At 39.7% G+C, this 22430-nt stretch overlaps 1 protein-coding gene across 15 annotated transcripts in view; it reads left to right on the forward strand.

Annotated features, from left to right (window-relative positions):
* ATP9B (ATPase phospholipid transporting 9B) overlaps nt 1-22430 on the forward strand; it is a 218903-nt gene that overhangs the window by 40787 nt on the left and 155686 nt on the right. For all 15 annotated transcript variants that reach the window (XR_016387667.1, XR_002642781.3, XM_089895355.1 and 12 more), the window contains 2 exons: nt 11812-11870; nt 20139-20190. Coding sequence is in view for 13 of the 15 variants with exons in the window: in XM_089895355.1 (XP_089751481.1) it covers nt 11812-11870; nt 20139-20190 (111 nt within the window). In the remaining 2 variants the exon portion in view is untranslated. The remainder of the gene's footprint in view (nt 1-11811; nt 11871-20138; nt 20191-22430) is intronic.

The raw sequence follows: 22430 nt of genomic DNA on the forward strand, positions 1-22430 counted from the left end.
CCGTCAACAGAAAATTCTATGCTAGTAAAACTGTCACTCAAAAATGAAGGCGAAATTAAGATATTCCCAGATAAATTTAGAATTAAAAATAGGGATTCAAACACAAATACACGTATACCCATGTTATCACTGCACTGTATACAATTGCCAAAAGGTGGTGATGACGGTCCAGATGTCCATCAGTGGGTGGATGGATAAACAAATTATGGTCTCTTTATACATCGGGATATTGGGGTATTATTTAGCTGTAACAGTTACTGAAATGCTGATACATGATAGAATGTGAATGAACCCTGAAAACACTATGCTTTGTAAGAGAAGCCAGACACTAAAGGTCATATATTGTATGACGTCATTCTTTTGAAATCTGCAGAAGAGGTAAGCTAATAGATAAAGAAGGCAGATGGTGGTTGCCGTGGCCTGGGCAGTAGGGGACCGCAGCTGCTTAATGGGTGTGAGGTTCTTTTGTGGTGATGAACACATTCTGCAACTTGATGGAGTTGGTTGCACAATACTGTGAATGTACTGAGTGCCGCGAATCATTTGCCTTAAGGTGGCTGACTTTATGCCACTTTCACCTAAAATAGTGTAAAATGATGAGGAAGACAGACTGGTATATGTCTTTTACAACTCTGTAATATTTGAACTCAAAATGCTCTAAAAACAATTTCAGTGGTTTCATTTCAAATGCAAGTGAAAATTCACGTTTTTTAAAAAAATCGGTCCTCATTGCCTGTGATCTGAGAAATGGACATTTCCCATGTAGATAGATGTCGGTAGCTGCTCTTTTGGACTTCCGTGTGTGTCAGAGCACTTTCCCTGTGCTCATTCACATAACCACCGCCCAGGGGTGGCTGGTGTGGTCTCCAGTGACAATGAGAAGCCTGAAACTCATGCTAAATAATTTGCCCAAAGTTGCCATCCTTCTTGGCAGAGTTCGTTTTTGAACCTGGACCCTCTGACCTCAAATTCAGTGTTCTTTCAGCTGTGGCACATTGCTTTGTGGCTGGTTATTCTGATGTAAATGACTGATAAGTAAAACTTAGTCTATAGAAAGTGCATGTGTATGCTTATTATTGAGTATAGTTTAAAATTTATTTTTGGAATGGCATTGATTTCTTTCTGTGATTTACTGTAGTTTGTTGTATCATTTTACAGCATGTGAACTTTTTATATTTAGAGTTCTCAAGCACATTCTTATAGAAATACATTGAGAAAATGTTCTGTGTTGTTATTTTTTTCTTTTGCAAAGGAAAGCCACTTCCACTGTTAAATATGCTAATGACTTGAAGGTGCTGTGTTTGGAAGCAGAGAGTATTTTAACTCTGGCATATGACCTTAGTGAGCACCGAATGATTTTTAGTTTGCTCTTTATTTCATTGCCTGATAAGCTGCTTTTCTTGCGTGGGAATTTTCCATACCTGTTGCTGCTACCTTCCTTCCTTTCTCTTTATGACTACTTCTACTATTCATTATCTCCTAGTGAATAGCACCAGAGGCAGAGGCAAGGAAGAGAAAATAAAGTAGATTTTCCTACTTCTTGGCAGCTTTTGCAAAGAGTTGGAATTGTGTGGCCATTCTACTTTTGGATTCTTGGAAACAATGCTGTTTTTTTCCCTTGTTGCTAGGGAGTCATGTATAGATTGTGTACCTTGTTTGTAATCATCCAGATGGCTAGTTCACAATTCATTTCCACAGATATTTACTAAGTACCCACTATGTGTTGGGTACCGTGATAACTTGATGAGATTCAAATATGGATAAGTCCTGAACTAAGCTTTTTGAAGAGCTCATGCAGTCAGTATTCTAGCAGATAGGATCAATTCAGAAGTCTTCGTTTATTTGTGTTTTCATCCGCCGCCGGATCTCAGCAGGGCTAAGTTATGTCAACCACTATTATTAGTGTATTTCCCAAATTTAAACCTAAAGCTAACATGGAACTTGATATTTAGAAATGAAACTTGAATTAATTTTGTGCTGCTGGGTCCTTCATACAGCTTGTGATGATTGTTTTCCAGTATATCTTAGTTATTTCTTTTTTATTTTTTAATAAATGTATTTATTTTTGGCTGCATTGGGTCTTCGTTGCTGCACGCGGGCTTTCTCTAGTTGCGGTGGGCGAGCAGGGGCTTCTCATTGCGGTGGCTTCTCTTGTTGCGGAGCACGGGCTCTAGGCTCGCAGGCTTCAGTAGTGGCTCGTGGGCTCTAGAGCGCAGGCTCAGTAGTTGTGGTGCACGGGCTTATTTGCTCCGCGGCATGTGGGATCTTCCTGGACCAGGGATCGAACCTGTGTCCCCTGCATTGGCAGGTGGATTCTTAACCAGTGCACCATCAGGGAAGTCCCTTAGTTATTTCTTTTACTAGTTCTGGCGTTTTGTCGTTTAACATGTTTTCAAGTATTCAAACATAGGAGAGAGAGAAAAATGTCTGTGACTTGAGCCTTATGTAAAGTACTTGTGTTTGCGTGTTCGTGTGTGTGTGTGTGTGTGTGTGTGTGTGTGTGTGTGTGTGTGTTTGAGAGAATGTGAGAGAGAACATTTGCATATTTACATGTCTCTTGTGGTCCAGTTTCCTTGCCAAAAAGGAAACTTATCTGTGCAGAGTATAGAAATTCTTTATTCCTGTGTATTTTAGCATCTTTGATTCATATTATCAACACTGTGTTGTCCCACACTTGTCAACATTCTTACTCTGTTTTTTTTACGTTAAAAAGATTTTTATGGAATGTCGAACGAAATTTTGTCATCTTTTAGTGAAATTGACTCCATTTGTCAGTAATAATCATTCCTTGAAAATCAAGAGATTTTAAAATCCCTCATTAGTGCCTTTTACATATTGTCTATGCAATATGTCGCTTTCACTAAGTCGTCTTTCTTGTCTGTGATCTGAGCAGCATTTTAAAATACCCTCTTCCAATGCTCATTCCAGAATATTCAGCATACACTATTGCATTTTTACTCTAAGTAACATTTATCAATCCATTACTATATGTCAGGCACAAACACTTTACATACACTCCCTCATTTGTTTGGTTCTCTGTGGCTGTATCATGGTGGACACGTATCCTCAGGACTGGATAGATAGGCAAGAGTGGATGTACATACTCATTACCTGCATAACTGGTATTTTTTCTTAGGTCACCCTAAGAGGACCTGTATGAATTCATTTCTTCATGATATTAAGCATTTAACATTTTTTATTGCATTGTTTGGAGATTAGGGCCTGGAACACATGAAACATAACTTTAAAAAATACTTGCTTGCACAGGGTACCTTCTCACACAGACGGGCATTTCGTGTATGTGTGGATGCTGGTAGCATCTTCTGCTTCCCTCTAGTGACTGGCATTACTCTGCTGGTTCCCTTTAATGACTGAACTCCCAGCCACACGTTTTTTTAAATTTCCAGTTTGGTGAAAAATGCTCTCATTGTGTTTTCTTGCTATTTATCTTTCAGCACTTCACTGTTTGTTTCTTATCCTTTATGGAAGTTTATTCCCCCGTTGTTCCTATGTTCATCTTTACCTTATAATTTCTCTACTAAGATAAATTTATCACATGTGGGAAATACTTTTATCTTGTTTGATTAATCTTTTCATTTTTTTTAAGATGTAGATAAATTTATATTTTTCATGTAGGCATATCTTCTGATCCTTTTCCTTTGTGGTTTTTACCTCCATCATAGGAAGTCCATTCAATACCAATATATTATAAGTGACTATTTTATTTTATTTCTTTTAATTAAAAAAATATTTATTTTATTTATTTAGTTATGGCTGTGTTGGGTCTTCGTTGCTGTGCGCAGGCTTTCTCTAGTTGTGGCGAGCGGGGGCTACTCTAGGTTGCAGTGCGTGGGCTTCTCATTGCGGTGGCTTCTCTCATTGTGGAGCACGGGTTCTAGGCGCGCGGGCTTCAGTAGTTGCGGCACGCGGGCTCAGTAGTTGCGGCTCGCGGGCTCTGGAGCACAGGGTCACTAGTTGTGGTGCACGGGCTTAGTTGCTCTGTGGCATGTGGGATCTTCCTGGACCAGGGATTGAACCCGTGTCCCCTGCATTGGCAGGTGGATTCTCAACCACTGCACCACCAGGGAAGCCCCTAAGTGACTATTTTAATTTCCTTACAGTATTTCCGTGTTTTCATTTTTTGTACTTGAATTTTTTTTTTTTTTTTTTTTTGCGGTATATGGGCCTCTCAGTGTTGCGGCCTCTCCCGTTGCGGAGCACAGGCTCTGGACGCGCAGGCTCAGCGGCCATGGCTCACGGGCCCAGCCGCTCCGCGGCATGTGGGATCTTCCCGGACCGGGGCATGAACCCGTGTCCCCTGCATCGGCAGGTGGACTCTCAACCACTGCGCCACCAGGGAAGCCCTGTACTTGAATTTTTACCCCATTTGCAATTTTACGTGTAAAAGTATGTATTGTATGGAGAAGGGATCTGACTTTTTTTTTCTCAAATGGTCAGTTAGTTACTTTAAAACCAGTTATTCAAGTTACTAACTTCTCTCAGATCTTTGAGAAATATGTTAGATTTGTTTTGGTCCTTTCCTCTAGTTTCTGTGCTCTTCCACTGATTCATCCAAATTTCCATGCCAGTCTCATACCAGTTTTAAATGTTCCTTTACAGTACATTCTGGTATCTTGGGAAACCTCTCCGTTCCTCCCTCCTCCCCTCCCTCCACCAGTTATTTTCATTTTTTTCTTGTGTTCTCTGAGAAGCATGAAACGCTCTAAATATAAGAGCCCTGGGGAACTTTATGTCTGCTCGTGACTTAGGCCAGTGGCCCCTAGCCCTCCAGCAGCCTCACAGCTGTCTTGCCACCTCCATCTGTGGATTTCTTCACTGTCTCCAAGTCTCCACACTTAGGTGGATTGAGAAGTAAACCACTGTCATGTGGGTTGTGTAAACATTAGAGGAAAAGAGAGACCAGGAACTGTCTTGACCTAGGTTTGCTCACATCTCTCTCCATAGTAACATGACCGTACACACTCAGGTAGGACACTTGGGGTTTGTCCATGGGGTGAGTCCATGGTAGAGGGAGACTGCTGTTTTTGTACTGTTTCTGATTTTAGTGATTGAGAGTCTTAGAACTTGTTAATTACGAACCATTCACATTAACAATATTTTGTATCTTCACCTTTGATAGATATGTAAGAAGCCTATGTAACTATAGGAAACAAAGGTTAGAAATTTCTTTTGTGCAAACAGCAGAGGGCTTAATGAACACTTTGGAGTGTGTCCTCTCTTTATTGATACCATATAATTTCTATTTGTATCTGTTAGTTGGTAAAATATCTAACGTTTGAGATACTTATTAAAATTTTCAAACTGTTGTGATTTTCTGCAAAATCTTTTATCTGGTGAATGCAGTGAATTACTGTTGATACTTATTTCAGTGTTAGGTTCTGCATATAGCTTTAGGCAAAAGCACGTGCACTGGCCGGCTGTAAAGCCTGCCTGATAGCCTCCTCTGACAGCCCCTGGAGTCTCCCTTGGCAACTTGCATAGATAGCTTGGACTCCCTTAGCCAGTGAGAGGCTAACATAGTTTATCCGGTGAATAACATTCAGTGTTTTATCTTTAAATATTTCTTATGGTAATGTAGTATTTCATTATTCCAGTATTCCTCCCAAAGCTATTCCAGCTCTTTTTTTACTGATAGTAGAGGAAAAAGAATTGATTGTGTTTAATTTGAGCATCTTAATTTTTTTGTTGTTGCTTAGGAATGTTATTAAATAATACCTTGGTTATTGCTAGTAAATGTTTAAGAGTAAAAATTGGTTACTTTTGGCAAGATGCTTTATAATTCTTACCCCCAGGCTGTAGTATTTCTTTTTTTTTTCTTATTTCCTAGGCTGTAATTATACAGTCCATTTGTTGTTATATTTTATTTCACTCTGCCTTACTTAATCTTGCTAGAATATAAGCTACCCATTTTGTTCCCACTTATGTCCCTGGCCTGTACTGGGGGAAGGGTGTCCACGTGCCCTTGAGTTAATCCTGACTTCCTCTGGCGCCCTCAACTTTGTCAGCCGAGGTCAAGGGGAAGCCTGTGCCCTGCCCAGCTTCAGCCGGGGTCAAGATGGGGTCCTGGGCTCCCCAGGCCTCTCAGCCGGAGCGCAGTCTCGGCCTGTGTACCCCAGGACTAGCCTCACGGGACCTTCATCTTGGTTCGTGTCTCAGACTTTAAAATCACTCTTCATCTTCTGCGTTTTAATCACCATGAGATTCTGTACGTCTTCGTTCTTAGCACTGCCCCTTTTTCACTGTGCCTTTGGAATTCTGGGTTCTTCAGCACCTGAACCTCTCCATCATCAGACTCCTGTGAGTGTGCCTTCTTGCTTTCATTCAAATGTGGCTCTTCTGTGAGGGTCCTGCTTCCCCTGCAACTCTCCTAAATGTTTGCTATTTTTCTCCCGTAATCTTGGGGCCACTTGACCTGGAATTAGAGTCCTTCCTATCCTTGTAGCTTATTTCCTCTTGCACCTTCCTCCGGCTATTTTTCAACCGCCAGTTCATTGATCTTACACCTTTGTGCTGTTCCTTGCCCCTTTGATGTTCTAGTTGATGAAGTCCAATGTATCAGTTTTTTCTTTTATGATTGTGCTTTTGGTGTCCTATCTGAGAACTCTTTGCCTAAACTCAAGTTCACAAAGGTTTTCTGTTACATTTATTTCTCTGATGTTTCTTCTTCTAGAGGTTTTTTAGTTTTAGGATTTGCATTATATGACAGGTCTTTTGAGTAAAGTTTTGTATTGGTACAAGGTGTGCGTGTTGTTGTTTCTAGCACCAGTTTTTGAAAAAGTGATCCTTTTACCACCACATTGGCTTACACTTCTGTCAACAATTAGTTGTCTTTCACGTGTGGGTTTATTTCTAGACTCTCTCTTCACTCTGTTGATCTATTTGTCTCTTTTATGCTAAAACAATGGTCTTTTGATTACTGTTGTTTCATAATAATTCTTGAAAGCAGTAGCGTTTGCCCTCCAAGTTTGTTTTTCCTTTTTAGAGTTGTTTTGGCTAGACTAGATCCTTTGTATTTCCATGTGACTTCTATAAATTTATTTATTTATTATTTTTGGCTGCGTTGGGTCTTTGTTGCCACATGTGGGCTTTCTCTAGTTGTGGTGAGCGGGGGCTACTCCTCGCTGTGGTGCGCAGGCTTTCCATTGCGGTGGCCTCTCCTGTTGTGGAGCATGGGCTCTAGGCGTGCGGACTTCAGTAGTTGTGGCACGTGGGCTCAGTAGCTGTGGCTCGCGGGCCCCAGAGCGTAGGCTCAGTAGTCGTGGCGCACGGGCTTAGTTGCTTCGCAGCATGCAGGGTCTTCCGGGACCAGGGCTCGAACCTGTGTCCCCTGCACCAGCAGGGCAGGCAGACTCTTAGCCACTGCACCACCAGGGAAGTCCCTCCATGTGACTTTTAGAATCAGTTTGTTAATTTCTATTTAAAAAAAAGCCTGCTGAGGGCTTCCCTGGTGGCTCAGTGGTTGAGAGTCCGCCTGCTAACGCAGGGGACACAGGTTCGTGCCCCTGTCCGGGAAGATCCCACATACCGCGGAGCGGCTGGGCCGGTGAGCCATGGCCACTGAGCTTGCGCGTCCGGAGCCTGTGCTGCGCAATGGGAGAGGCCACAACAGTGAGAGGCCTGCGTACCGCAAAAAAAGAAAAAAAAAAGCCTGCTGGGATTTTGATTGGGATTGCATTGAATCTATAGATAAATTTGGGGGAGAATTGACTTTTTAATAGTATTAAGTGTTCTGATCCATGAATGAGGTATATCTCTTCCTTTATTTAGGTGTTTTAAAATTTCTCTCAGCAATATTTTGGGTTTTTTTCAGAGTATAGGTCTCTCTCTTAATATAATACGATATGATATAATATAGTATAGTATAAAACTTATTTCCCAACTACCCACTTTGCTTCATAATCTGTTTTAAGTTAGGCTCCTACCTCCACACACACTTAAAATGGTGAGAGAGTTGGGAGAGAATGCCATTCCTACCCAAATAATGAAGACAAGCCCAATAACTTGCCGATTTCATGGGTGGTGGTCTGCCCAGGAAGCAATACGTGTTAATCCAAAGTGACCTTCTAGAGGGCTCCTTATATGCAATCAAGTGCTTTTTTAAAAAGTTGCTTAATTATTTGTCACTCTTATCTCCTTGTGTGTGTTTTGTTGGGAAATAAGTAATTAATACCTTTTCATCCTTATTTGGTAATGTCTGTGTCTAGTTAGATGTGGTTTTTATGGTTATGCTCTCTTTAATCCATTCCGGCATTTGACCCGTTTTAACTGATCAGGAGTAGAATGGTTATCAACTCCTTCTGTTCTTTTAAAATGGGTTAAGTTTGGATATGCATTTGCGAAGAACAAACGAAATGTCCTAAAAGTGCACAGGATCTGAAATTTGGTAGACACTCAGGTGTTTGCATATTTATAGCATTTTAAGCGCATTGTGTAGCAGTGCGTATCAAATGCTGCTGATGCTCATACAGGTTACAGAAGGCTTCCTGGGGTTATATTTGCCGTGCAGTTAAGGAGGTCTGGGGAGGGAGGGATTTCAGTCAAAAGGAGCAGCACGTGCAGAGAACCTGTAAGAATAAGCAAGGGCCTCGCACGGTTGTCGGATAAGGTGCCAGACTAAGATAGAGCAGGAGCAAAGGGAAATAGTAGGTAAAGCCGGAAAGTTAATTTGAGATCAGCTGTGAAGAATGTGTATACATGCTGCAAATGTGATTATCTTCTAAGTAATTGTCCAGTAATGGAGGGTTTGGGGTGAGGATGAACATAATCCTTAATTTTTCAACTAGTTCGTTTGGAATTATGCTGAATTCGGAAAATAATAACAGTGGCGACCATTTAGTTGTGTCTTGTTTCTACAGGTGATGCTGACGAGTGGCAATGAGAGTGGTAGACAGGGCGTGTGGTTAGACACTCTGCAGGAAGAAGAGTGGTTCTTGGAGTGATTTTTGATCTCTCTTCGGAGGAGCCAATAAAACTTGGTTCATGGGGCAAGTGAGCTAAATGCTTGCCTCCCGTGATAAGGCACACATAAGCCATCATACTTTTGAGGCATAGTGGCAGGGAACGTTTATTGCTAGAAGAAAGATTTAATGGAAGGATTTACCTGCAGTAGTTTAGAGAGAGGAAAGGACTGCTGTTACCTTACTTGGTAATAGTCACTATTCACTGTTTCATCAAAAGTAAAAGGCTGGTAAGGTGCGACTTCCTGAGTATGTACTTGACAGTAAATGGAGTAGGATATTTTTAAGGAAAACTGTCATTAGGTTTAAATACTGCTGTACACATTGAAGTATCTTTGTTACTCTATTTAGAACTTGCTTCTATCAAATGGAGCTCTGAAGTTACTAAATTTTAAACGCCCATTCAATAAACACTTTGTGTTGTTGATGGTTCCATTGGTTTGTGAGAGCAGGTGGCCATTGTGTGTCTTCTATGTGCTGTGACTTGTAAAACTTAAGGAATATGTCTTGTTACCAGTCTCTTCCAACTCTGCTATTAGTATGTTGCTAGCTAGGATCAGCTATCAGTTCAGCTCACAAAGGGTGGCCATAAATCAAACCGTTAGTGGAGGCATGGACTCTGCAGGTTAGGCTGCGGAGGGCATGATGCTGGGCTGTCAGTGCTGGACAGGTGCATGGGGAGTGGGTGGCTTTCCTCCATCTTTTCTGTCCGATGCCTTCGCTGTTCTTTGGGAAAGAGAACAGAGAAGAAGTCCATGAGTTCATGTGACAAAGGCTGTAAAGGAAGTGCAGGCCGTCCCTTGAACACAAGATCAGAATTATTAGAGAATTCAGAACTGTTGAACAATTTGACCAATTCTTCAAAATTTAGACATGTGTACTTTGAACAGATAAGTGAGGGAGATTATCATACTGATTTGACACTGTGCTGTGTTTAGCCTTCTCGTATTTTGTTCATGTTGTAATATTGTGTAAGAGTTGAGAACTTTCAACAGTGCTTTTTACCATAAACTGTTTTACTTAAACATGTAATTGCTGGTAAGTTCCATAGAAATGAATAGTGATCACAATTAATGCCTTAAAAATTAAAGGCTATTAAATATAAATTGTGTCTATTACCATGTGAGAGAATAATAAATCTCTCAGAAATGTAAGGTCTTGATTAAGGAGTCAAAAAAAGATGCGTTTTCTTTGTTTCAAAATAGTTTAAAATTATTTACTACATCTTATGACTGCAACCGTTTCTTTTTCTCTCTTTTTAAAATGTGTCTATCAAAATGTAAAAAAGCAGAAGGAAGGAAAAGTGGATTGGAGAGTAGGAGAGAAAATAAAATTAAATGATAAGACAGGAATTCTGCTGAGTTAATACTCAGGGAGTATGAGATAAGTAATATGTCTTTACTGCCTGAGGCTTAGCTATACAAAACATAATAGTGGGAGTACAGACCTAAAGCTTGAAGTGACCAACTGAAAAAAAAGATTTAAAGTAGACATTCTTTTGCAAGTATGTTTTTTGGCTACTAATTGATGTATACTTATCACTTACGAAAATATCATAAGATTTGCTTCACATGCAATTCTAAAGAACTTTGCTATTTTATAATATGAATAAAAAGTAGCTTCATCTCCCCCCTGAAAAGTTACTCCAGGCCTTATGTATTTATTGTATAATTGAGGAACATGGAAAAATATAACAGCAAAAATATAATATTTACAAAACTTTTTGATATCCTCAAAACAAATTGTTAGGAACTGGTATGGTTCTATTGAAACCCAGCTGCTTTAAGAGGTATTTAGGAAATAAGGCTTTATAATAAGTTGAATTGGTCTAAAAGTCAGTGTAATGACTGGTAATGTTAGTATTTGATAATGTAATATGAACTTAGCTCTTGTTCTGTTAGCTTTCAGAATAAACTGAATGTAAAAGAAGTGGACCTTTTCCCGTGTCAAAACAGTAGTTACAAAAATGTAAAGGCAGATCCATAAGGCTGTTGCTGGTTTCAAAAGGGAGATGGACAGAGGGAGGGAGACCAAGATAGGGAGGTGGGGAGAGAGGGAAGGAGGGAGAGAAACAGAGGGGCGAAGGGAGGCAGGGAGGGAGGAGACACAGGGAGCGAGAACTGACCCAGGTCTTGTTGCTGCTTCAGGACGGTGTCTGCCATGGTCCACGCCAGCTTCTCACCTCCTCTCTGAGGCACTAACATGATGTAGATGTTGTGTGTGAGATTTTGTAAGTGATTACAGTGCACTAGATGCTAGAGAGACAATTTAAGAATTTACACAGTGTACCATGTGGAAGCATCACACTTTGTGTACATCTCTAGACCTTAGTTTTCAGTCCTGACCTGTGTCTGTAAAGCTACTAGTGGAGGGTGATTTTACATGTAATTTTCTTCGTTTCTTTTTTCTGTCAGTTATGTGCCAATCAGTGCCTCCAAAACATTAATGTAAGGATTTTACATCTACATGTTACTCAGCTTCGGTCATCAAATTATTTTATTTAGTGATATTTTTGATCATCCGTAACTTGACTCAGACCTGAAATAATGGCAGATGTGGGAAGAACTTTCCAGATGGAATCCTCTTCCCCACTCTCGCACGTCTTTTATTGGGGGATAGTTAATTGTATTTGGGAGTTCACTAGGAGAAGTAAATTTTCAGCGACTGTGTCTATCTGAAATAAATTTATTTTGAAAGTATAAGTATAGATAAATTTCTAAAGTGTTATTTTTTTCTCCCAAAGTTATTTCTAAAGTATTATTTATCAACTGAAAGTTTAACTCTGATGTGCTATTATTTCCTTGAGTTGATTATACTTCTTCTTTTTTTTAAGGTAAAGTGCAAGTTAAGAGTTCAGACATACAAGTTGGAGACCTCATCATAGTGGAAAAGGTTGATGCATTTTTAATATCTTTTAGACATGTATATGCCAGTTATGAACATTTAGCCTGATTGCAAGTAACTTTTGAATCTGAAGGAAATTGTTTGAGACATGTATTTTAAATCTTAACATCTTTGTGTAAGGTTTGATATATGTGAAGAAAAAAATACAGGTTTTTGTGTAGTCTGTTTTGCTAAAGTACGTTTCAGTGTGTGTAGGTAGTCATATTTTGTCTAAAATAAGACATGTTAACTGTTTATTGTTGCATTATCAGAATTATATCTTTTGACCAAAGAATTACATTAGTTAGAACCTATTTATAATGTTTCAGTTTCTAGAGCTTCTTTTTATAGACAGATATATGTAATTATTGGATATTAATTCTTATGGCTTAAAAACTTAACGAGGGGGCTTCGCTGGTGGCGCAGTGGTTGAGAGTCCGCCTGCCGATGCAGGGGACACAGGTTCGTGCCCCGGTCCGGGAAGATCCCACATGCCGCGGAGCGGCTGGGCCCGTGAGCCATGGCCGCTGAGCCTGCGGGTCCGGAGCCTGTGCTCCGCAACGGGAGAGGCCACAACAGTGAGAGGCCCGCGTACCGCAAAAAAACCCCAAACAAACGAACAAAAAAAAAACAACTTAATGAGGGAAAGGTAAATGGAAACAAGAGGATTAGAAAGAAAAAGTTTAGGTCAATGTAGGAAGAAGCCATTTTAAAAACCCCACAGTGGTCAGAGGTGGCTGTTGGCAGGCTGCTACTGGCCCGGAGTCTGGAGGCCCGGGCTGTCTGCCTTTGCGGAGAAGCGTTTCTGCCCGCACAGCCTTCCTGAGTAACAGTGACTGAGGGCATAGTCTTTTTGTTTTTCCTTTTTTTAAGGCTCTAGAACAACATTTTAAAAAATATAGAATGAGAGGTTTTCATAAGGCCTCTTACAGAGGAGTGTGAGCCCCTGGTACCAGCTGATAGCCACATGGGGATCCATGCGAACATACCCATCCTGAGCCGCCCGTGGGGAGGTTGAGTGAGAGCCTTCCTCCTCAGGAGGAAAGCAGTCTTCATCTCATTGCAGTAAAAATCTGTACACAGAGAACGCTTCGGGCTGTGTTTGTCGGATTTTACGGAAAGGAGAAAATTAAACATACGGATTTGCAACATATTTACGTAGTATTCAGTTATATGGATACTGTAAGTTACTAATTTTTGATCCATTGTTAGATTTTCGATGGTTTCTCTTTTCTGCTGTGAGAAGTGCTATAATGAACATTCTGGTACATACATCCTTGCAGGACTCTATAGGATAAATGCTGACAAGAGGGATGGCTGAGCCATATGTTAGTCACATAAATTTTGATGCAATTTTTAAGAAACAGCAACCTTTGTTTTCTCAGGTTTCTGTGGTCAGGAATCTGGATGCAGCCTAGCTGCATCTCCTGGCTCTTGGTCCCCCTTAAGGCTCTCAGTCAAGTTGTGTCAAGGTGTCAGTCCAGTAGCCATCGCCTCCAAGTTCCACGGGGGTGGAGCTGATGCCAGTCTCACTCTTGGGGTTGTTGGCAGGACTTGGTGCCTCTTTGGACTCAGGGCCTCAGTTCTACGAGCTTTAGGCCTGTGGCCACGCTCATTCCTGGATACATGGGCCTCTCCACCGGGCAGCCCACCGCCGGCCTGCCAGCAGGAGGGGTAAAGAGAGGGTGTGAGTGCCAGCAGAAGGGTTGTACAGTCTCTGAGACTTAGACTCCGGAGTGGTGCCCCAACACTTTTTGTTTTCCTCTCGACTTTTAGGAGGACATCTTGTGTCTGTTGTGTTGAAGGCTAGGGTAGAATCTCTCTGTGAATCAGATGAGTACTGTTTGGCCTTTTCATTCTTTCATCTCTTATTTCCCCCTTACCTTTCCTATTGACCCTTTTTTTCCCTTACCTTTGCTGTTTAGTTTGATGTAGCAGTACACTCACCTTCCTGTTTTCCCTCAGTCCTCCCATTTTTACTGAGTAACAGGTGCACCCTTCTTGGCCATCTCATTGGTCATACAGGTAGATGTGAAAGAGAGATCTACATCTGTGTCTGGCTGTTCCTCTTCAGTGTCTCTCTGGCCTCACAGGTGTCTTCTCCATCAGTAAGAAAGATTGGTGAGGGACATAGGCCTCTGTAGACATCCAGGTAAAGGTTTACGTTTGATGTGGAGCTGCACCTCTTTGTGTTTGTTTGTTATTTCAGTGTCCAGTGGATAGCACGTTGTGGATGACGCACCAGTGTTACGTATATGTGAGCATGTGTGTGGTATCCTGTGCTACTCTGAAATTTAAAGATTTGCTAGCAGAGCTAGAGGGAGGACTTCTAAAATGTTTTCGCTAGCCTTAAGGAAGCACTGCTGCGTACTAAAAAATAGGGGTGGCACCACTTGCCTGATTTAGCTTTTTATATTGCCAATTGTACTTTCATTTTCATATGAAAATTTTTCATATATTTTAATTCCCTGGAAAACATTGAGTATTCTGAAGTTTGATAACATAGTTTCCAGTAACTACTGGGAAATGATAAATTTTTAGTAGTAGGTTCATGGTATTTGTCAAACCAATTTTGTGATTTTTGTAGTGATAAAAGGTTTTTTTCTTGCCAGTTGATATAATCGTCATAAGGAAATAGCAGAGATCTGGTAGCAAATGGCTTTGTCCTTCTACTTTTTTTTTTTTTTTTTTTTTTTTTGCGGTACGCGGGCCTCTCACAATTGTGGCGTCTCCCGTTGCGGAGCACAGGCTCCGGACGCGCAGGCTCAGCGGCCATGGCTCACGGGCCCAGCCACTCCACGGCATGTGGGATCTTCCTGGACCAGGGCACGAACCCGTGTCCCCTGCATCGGCGGGCGGACTCTCAACCACTGCGCCACCAGGGAAGCCCATATTTCTCTTTTATTTGACCATATTCCTATTTATAAATTAATGTTTGGATATTTCCATGGTGCATTTTATGTTATAGGATAGTTGTAATTTTTTATCTTAACATGGAATTAAAATTAGTACATCGATATTCACTTTATGGGTACTTAAAGGAATAATGCTCATCAGCTTTGGCTCCGTGTTATAGATGTCAGGAGCCGTGGAACATGGGAGAGCAGCAGCCTGGGACAGAAAGTGGAAAGAGGATGATGTGGCCTTCAGTGTTCACTGCGTCTAGGTTTCAACTCCTAGTTCTCCAGTTTCAAATTCAGCCTAGGAGAAGTATGTGTTTGACATGTATCTGGAAATTGGGAGGGTAGGACCGTTCAGAGTCAAGGTCAGATGATCCTTTACGCATGCAAGGTGAAGCAAGAAATTCCAAAGATTATCTCCCAGCTTAATAAGGAAACCTGAACAGTAACTGAATTCTTACACAGATGTATGTATCAAAATCTCAGCAAGGTTTTTCCTTCGTTCGTTTGTTTTGGTTTTAAAGACAAAATAAGATTTTTCTAAAACTGATTTGGCAAGGCACAGGCCCTAACATGGCAAAAACAACCTTGACAAGGAGAATAAAGTGAAAAGAGTCACTCTCCTAATGTGAAGGCATACTTCCTACGATATTAAGTAACATGGGGACAGAAGAAGGGTAGAAACAAAGATAATGAAACATCAATGGAGAACCCGGAAATAGACCCACCCAAATATGCTCAAGTGATCTTTGACAAAGTGCAAAAGCAATTAAAATGGAGGATGGATAGCCTTTCAACAAAACAGGCTGGAACTAGTGGACATCCATGGGTAAAAAATGAACCATAATCTAAATGTCACACCTTATATAGATATTAAATCAAAGTGGACCAGGGACTTAAATATATAATGTAAAACTGTAAAACTTTTAGAATAAAACAGGAGAAAATATTCAGAATCTAGGGTAGGAAAATAGTTCTTAGACTTGACACCAAAAGCACAATGCATACAAGGGTGAAATTGATAGATTGCATCATTAAAATTAAAAATTTGTGCTTTGTGAAAGAACATGTGAATATGGTGGAAAAACAGACTGGGAGAAAGTATTTGTAAACCATATATCCACAAAGGTTTGTATCTAGAATATGTAAAAATGCTAAATACTCAACAGTAAAAAAAAAATCAAACTAGAAAATGGGCAAAAAAAAAATAAACATTTAGCCAAAGAAGACATACAGATAGAAAATAAGCATATGAAACGTTATTCAACATCATTAGTTATCTGGAAATGCAAATGAAAATACAGTGAAATATCACTACACATATAGCAGAATGGCTACAATGAAAACGGATGACAGCACAAATGCTGGCAGTGACACGAAGACGGTGGATCACATGCAGTTCATGTGGGGATATCAAATGTTACAGCTATTCTGGAAAATCATTAGACAGTCTGTTAAAACACTGAGCATACAACTATCATTTGACCCAGAAGTTGAACTTTTGGACCTTTATCACAGGTAAATATTAATTTAGATTGGCACAAAAGCTTGAACATGAATGTTTATACCTGCATTATTCATGATAGCCCAAAATCAGAAACAGTTCAGATATCCTGAACGGGTCATGGTCAAAGAAACTGCTGTACATTATACCATGGTAATTTCATATTAAGAAAACACAGGTCCCTGCTCCTATATTGCTGAGTCTTGAGAGGAGGGAAAAATAAAAATATCCAATAATTATTTTGAAGTTTCTAGTTTACTTATTAATGCCTCATAGAAAATAAAACAGGATAAGGGAATAAAGGGTAGTGGTCTAAAATTAAGAAAAAAATTCCATGTATGATAGTATCAAAGGAATAAAATCTTATAAATAAAATCATGGTTAAGAATAAACTTAACAAAAGAACAAAACTTGTACTTTGAAAACTACAAAACATTGTTAAAATACAGTAAAGAAGACCTGGATAAACAGAACGACGTCCCATGTTCATGGATTGGAAGTATTCATATGTTAAAATGGCAGTACTCCCAAACTGATCTACAGGTTCAGTGCAGTCCCTCTTAACATCCCAGCTGACTTCTTTGCAGAAATTGACAAGCTGATTCAAAATTCATATGGAAATACAAGAGATTCAGAATAGCCAAAGCAGATTTTAAAAATGTGAACAAAATTGGCATATTCACACTTCTCCATTTCAGAACTTTCTACAAAGTTAACATTAATCAGGACAGTATGGAATTGGCATAAATTAAACATTGAGAGTCCAGAAAAAAAGCCTCAAATTTCTGGTTAACAGATTTTCAACAAGGGTGCCTAGAAAATTCAGTGGGATGGGGCTGTGTGTGGGTGGGTGCTTATTTTTGACCCAATACTGATTATGAGAGTCTTCATTTTGTTGTGTGCAGCTGTAATTCATTCATTTTGTGGTTACATAGTATGCCTTGTATCCATTCTACTGTTGGTGGGTATTTGGGTTGCTTCTAAGTTTTGCCTGTTAGGATTGATACATCTGAGTCGTACTTGACCACGTCTTCTGGCTCACATGTGCACACATTGCTGCTGCATGTGTACTGAGGAGTGGACTTGTTGGATTTTGGGGTGAGTGTGTATGTTGCACTTGAGTACTTACTGCAAATGATTTTGCAAAGTGATGTATCAAATTATACTCAGATCGACAGTGAGTAAGAGTTCCCATTCCTTGATGTTTGCCAACACTTGGCATTGCCAACCTTTTAAATTTACCATTTCCAAATTGTACATAGTGGTTGTGGTTTTAATGTGCATTTCTGTAAAGACTAACAAAGTCGGACACCTTTTCATATGATTTTGGATATTTTTCTCATTTGGGAAAAGCCTGTGAGAATCTCTTACTGTTTTTCTTCAGAGTTATCCTTTCTTAACAGTTTGCAGGCCTTCAAGTACTCTGGATGGGAGTCCTTTATTAGTTTTATGTTGTGAATATCTTTTCCTTCCTAGTGTGCTTTGTGGAACAGAGATGCTTAATGAATTCAATATATTATCATTCAAAGAAAAATTCTAATGAAGTCAACCTTATTAATCTTTTCATCTGTAATAAGTTTTTTTTAAAATTTGTGGTGGTAGGGGGAAGGAGTCTTGTTTAAGAAATCTCTTCCTACCAAAAAGTCATGAAAATATTCTTCTGTATTATCTTTTAGGTTTTATTGTTTTGACTTTGACATTTTAAAAAAATTTATTTATTTATTTTTGGCTGCGTTGGGTCTTTGGTGCGGTGAGTGGGGGCTCCTCTTCATCACGGTGTGCGGACTTCTCACTGCGGTGGCTTCTCTTGTTGCGGAGCACGGGCTCTAGGCGCCCAGGCTTCAGTAGTTGTGGCACATGGGCTCAGTAGTTGTGGCTCGCAGCCTCTAGAGCTCAGGTTCCGTAGTTGTGGCGCACGGGCTTAGTTGCTCCGCAGCATGTGGGATCTTCCCGGACCAGGGCTCGAACCTGTGTCCCCTGCATTGGCAGGCGGATTCTTAACCACTGTGCCACCAGGGGAGTCCCTGACTTTGACATTTAGAAGTATAATTCGTTTGGAATAGATTTTCGTTTTTCGATTGAAGTAGAGGCCAGGTATTATCTCTCCTCATTGCCCATGGGTATCTAGTTTTCTCAGCACTGTTTATTGAAAAGATGTCTGCAGTGCCAACTTTCTCATAAATCTGGTGTCCATGGATGTGTGGGCCGACTTCTGGATTCTCTGCTTTTACATTAATATAATCATCCATCTTAGTGGAATACCATCTTGTCTTAACTATTCTATTTTAATATTTAGTTTTGTTACATTGTACAGACAGCTCTCCATGTTGTTTCTCACACTTGTCTAGTCATTCTTGGCCTTTGCATTTCCCTGTAAATATTAGGAATATCTTGTCATTTCCCACCAAAAAAACATGTTAAGGTTTTGATTGGGTTTGTGTTGAATGTATAGGTCAGTATATGCACACTTCACATCTTTGCAATACTGTATATTCTAATTTCAGAACATGGTGTTTTCTATTTCCTTAGGCTTCATTTAATTTCTTTCAGTAATGTTTTACAGTTTTTTGTTTAGAAGGCTTGCCCATCTTTTATCAGTTTTATTCTAGTGCTAGTTTTTTCTTATTACCGAAATGGGCATATTTAAAGAAATATTTACCTTCTTGCTGTTTGTTACTGGTATGTATGTTTTTGTTTTCTGTGTCATTAATTTTGCTCTTATATTTGTTTACATCCTTGTACTTTCTTTGGGATTTATTGGCTGGGTTTTTTTTTCCTGCTTTCGAATGGATATTTAGTCCTTTGTATATTTTTAGCCTCCCTTTTCTGTTGTATGCAGTTTAGTCATGTATATTTTCCTCTTATCATTTTCCTGACTTCAGCTGTGTTCCACACGTGATATGTTGATATGTTGAGTTTTTATTACCATTTCATTAACAATATTTTCTAGTTTCCATTGTGATTTCCCCCTTCACCTAAAGGTTCTTTAGATCTTAACAATTGCCTAAAGAAATGTTAGAAATAAGTAGCTCTGTTCTACAGCATATCTTCTTTCCGCTTTAACAACTTACGTTTGTTTTTGTTGCTTGCTGACTGACAAGTAGTTCATTTCTTTACTGTGTGTAGATGAATCTTAACTTAGGTCTTAAAGAATATAAATAATTCATGAAACTATGTGAAGTATTCTTATTATAATTATATTTTTCTTTTAGTTTGTATAGCTTTCCCAACTAATTAATGCTAATTAGTATTACTAATTATTATTAGTAATACTAATTAATACTAATATTAGTAATAGTGATTAAATAAATGTATGAATAGCGACCTTTGAGTTTTTCTCCTTTCCTGCTTTGTAAAAAGAATATCTCCTCAAATTTGTGGGGTTTTGTTTGCTCAGTTGTACATGTATTCTTTCATTCAACATTTATTAAGTGTCTCATTTTCGATATGCTCTGTTTTGTGTTAGGTGTTGGAAGAACACTGTCCTCACTTTCTAGGTCATTTAGTCTGATAGGGAGGCCATCATTTTTTTATAAGGCAGTAACTGTTATATTGTACGTGTGAGTTGAGGTACAACAGAGGCCACAGAAATGGTAATATTTAACATTTTTCAGGAAATGAAGTAGTTTTCAGGTCATCACTAAATGCCATTTACATGGTTCCTTGATGCGGAAAGAAACTTCGAGGTCTAACTAAAATATGAGTTAAAATATTCATTTTTATTATACAAATTATGGATGTTAATTGTTTCAGCGTAGAGTTGAAATATAACATTATTTTAGTTGTTTTTAGGAGCTGTTTCTCCTTTGGAATGGCATTGTGTTAATTTGTAAACTTGCATATAGATAATTAATATTTTATATTACTCTGCAGGATCAAAGAATTCCATCGGACATGGTATTTCTTAGGACCTCAGAGAAAGCAGGTACTTTTATTCTTATTGCTGATGATCGGTATTTTGGCAGTTTAATTTTCATTTTGAAAGATAAAAGTTAAATTTATTCTTGTAAGAATTTTTCTTTGAATGATAATATATTGAATTCATTAATTTCTAAATCACATTTAACTGTTTATGTTTAAAACAATGATTTTACTGTGTAATATGTTGGTTTAAAAAATATCCTTTCCTATATCAAGTGAAAGTTTTCATTCGAATCCATTTTGATATCTAAATAGATGGTGATGTTCCTCAAAACTTGATTGCTATTCTGCATTTGCACTTTTATTTCTCATTCAGCAAACATTTATTTAGCACTTACTATATGCCAGGCACTACCTGTTGCTTAGAATACAAAAGGGAGTAAAACCAAGTTGCTCTCTTCAAAGAGTTTATGATCTACTTATTTATGGAAGTACACACATTGACAATTAGCAGTACTCTGATTGTATAGATAGTATAAATGTTAAAAGGCATGTGGAGGGCTTTGCTGGTGGCGTAGTGGTTAACAGTCCTCCTGCCAATGCAGGGGACACGGGTTCGAGCCCTGGTGTGGGAAGAGCCCACATGCCGTGGAGCAACTGAGCCCGTGTGCCACAACTACTGAGCCTGTGCTCTGGAGCCCGTGAGCCACAACTACTGAGCCCGCGAGCCACAACTGCTGAGCCCGCGTGCCACAACTACTGAGCCCACATGCCACAACTGCTGAAGCCCGTGCGCCTGGAGCCCGTGCTTTGCAACAAGAGAAGCCACCACAGTGAGAAGCCCACGCACCACAACGAAGAGTAACCCCTGCTTGCCACAACTAGAGAAAGCCCGCGCACAGCAATGAAGACCCAATGCCGCCAAAAATAAATAAACAAACAAATAAATAAATAAAAGACATGTAGGGGTAATGGGAGGGAACAGACAGTTTGCCTAGGTGAGTTGAAATGGGCTTCACAGAAAAAATGATACTTATATGACTAGAGCTTTAAACAATAAGAAGAAGGTGCAAAAGGGGTAATGAGAAGGAAGCCTCATGTGGTCAAGGAAAAAAAATCCATTGGTTGGAAATCAGGAAACCTAAAATCTAGTCTGCTTTGACCAATTTCTAATTATATGACCTAGCCACGTGGTCATACATTTTCATCATCTCTAAAATGATGAGAGGTTTGTCAAGTAATATCCAAAGTTCCTTCTGCCTTATATTTCTGACTTTGTTGCATAAATGAGCAATATTTTTATGGGAAGCTCAGCATATGTATTATTATTTGTAGCATGAAAACTCTAGAAAGGACATGGTTAAAATTTAGAGTTGTTGATTTAGTTTTTTGTCCATTTACAAACAGTGGGGGGTTTTTCGTTGTTTTTTTGTATTTTTAAAAAAATTTATTTATTTGGCTGTGCCGGGTCTTATTTGCGGCATGCGGGATCTTCATTGCCACATGCGAGGTCTTAGTTGTGGCACGCAGGATCTAATTCCCTGACCAGGGGTCGAACCTGGGCCCCCTGTGTTGGGAGCGAGGAGTCTTAATCACTGGACCACCAGCAAAGTCCCTAAACAGCGTTTCTTTAAAAGGACATTTTAAGTCATGAGAGAGAAGAAAAATGTTTTCTCTTTTCACCAACTGTAGTTATGATTACTTACATCGTAAGATGAGGCTGCCATTAACAGCAGAATTCAGTTATACCTAATAATCAAGTGACCTCTGTACACTTGATACCTTTACTTTATTGTGTGCTGTTTAATGTGTGGTTTTGTTTTTCCCATAGGGTGGAGACTGGAGAACTACTTTTCCAGTCCATTTCCCTTTCCTGTCCAGTTAGATGGGGCCATGCCCTGAGGTATGGCCGAAGGAGGGTGGCTGAAAGTCATGTGTACCACTTCCAGCCTCGGCTTTCCCTGTACTGGCTATGTGTCCATGACCAGGGTAACCTTGGAAGCTGCCTGTTGAAGATGGCAGAGCTTCCCTCAGTTTAGGTTCCTTCATGTCTGTGTGGAACAGACTCCCCTCCCATTCTGTCACCAAGTGGACTCTGTATGACAGAGAAGTATTATTAAGTACCAGAGTTGCCAGGTTTATCTTTTACAAATAGCTAGTGTTCCCTTAACACCTGCAGAGCTGTGTCAGGCAGTTAAAACTCTGCCTTTGCCTTCACTTGCTTGTACAGAGCCTCAGAGTCAGCCAGGTGTGAGAGATTCGGGCCTCTCGGGTTTTCAAGGGCATTGTGTGCAGCCCTGCACT

Source organism: Delphinapterus leucas, chromosome 14, assembly GCF_059928025.1.
Source record: "Delphinapterus leucas isolate spDelLeu-1000000601 "Yukka" chromosome 14, BTC_Dleu_Yukka2, whole genome shotgun sequence".
Classification (NCBI taxonomy): Eukaryota; Metazoa; Chordata; class Mammalia; order Artiodactyla; family Monodontidae; genus Delphinapterus; species Delphinapterus leucas.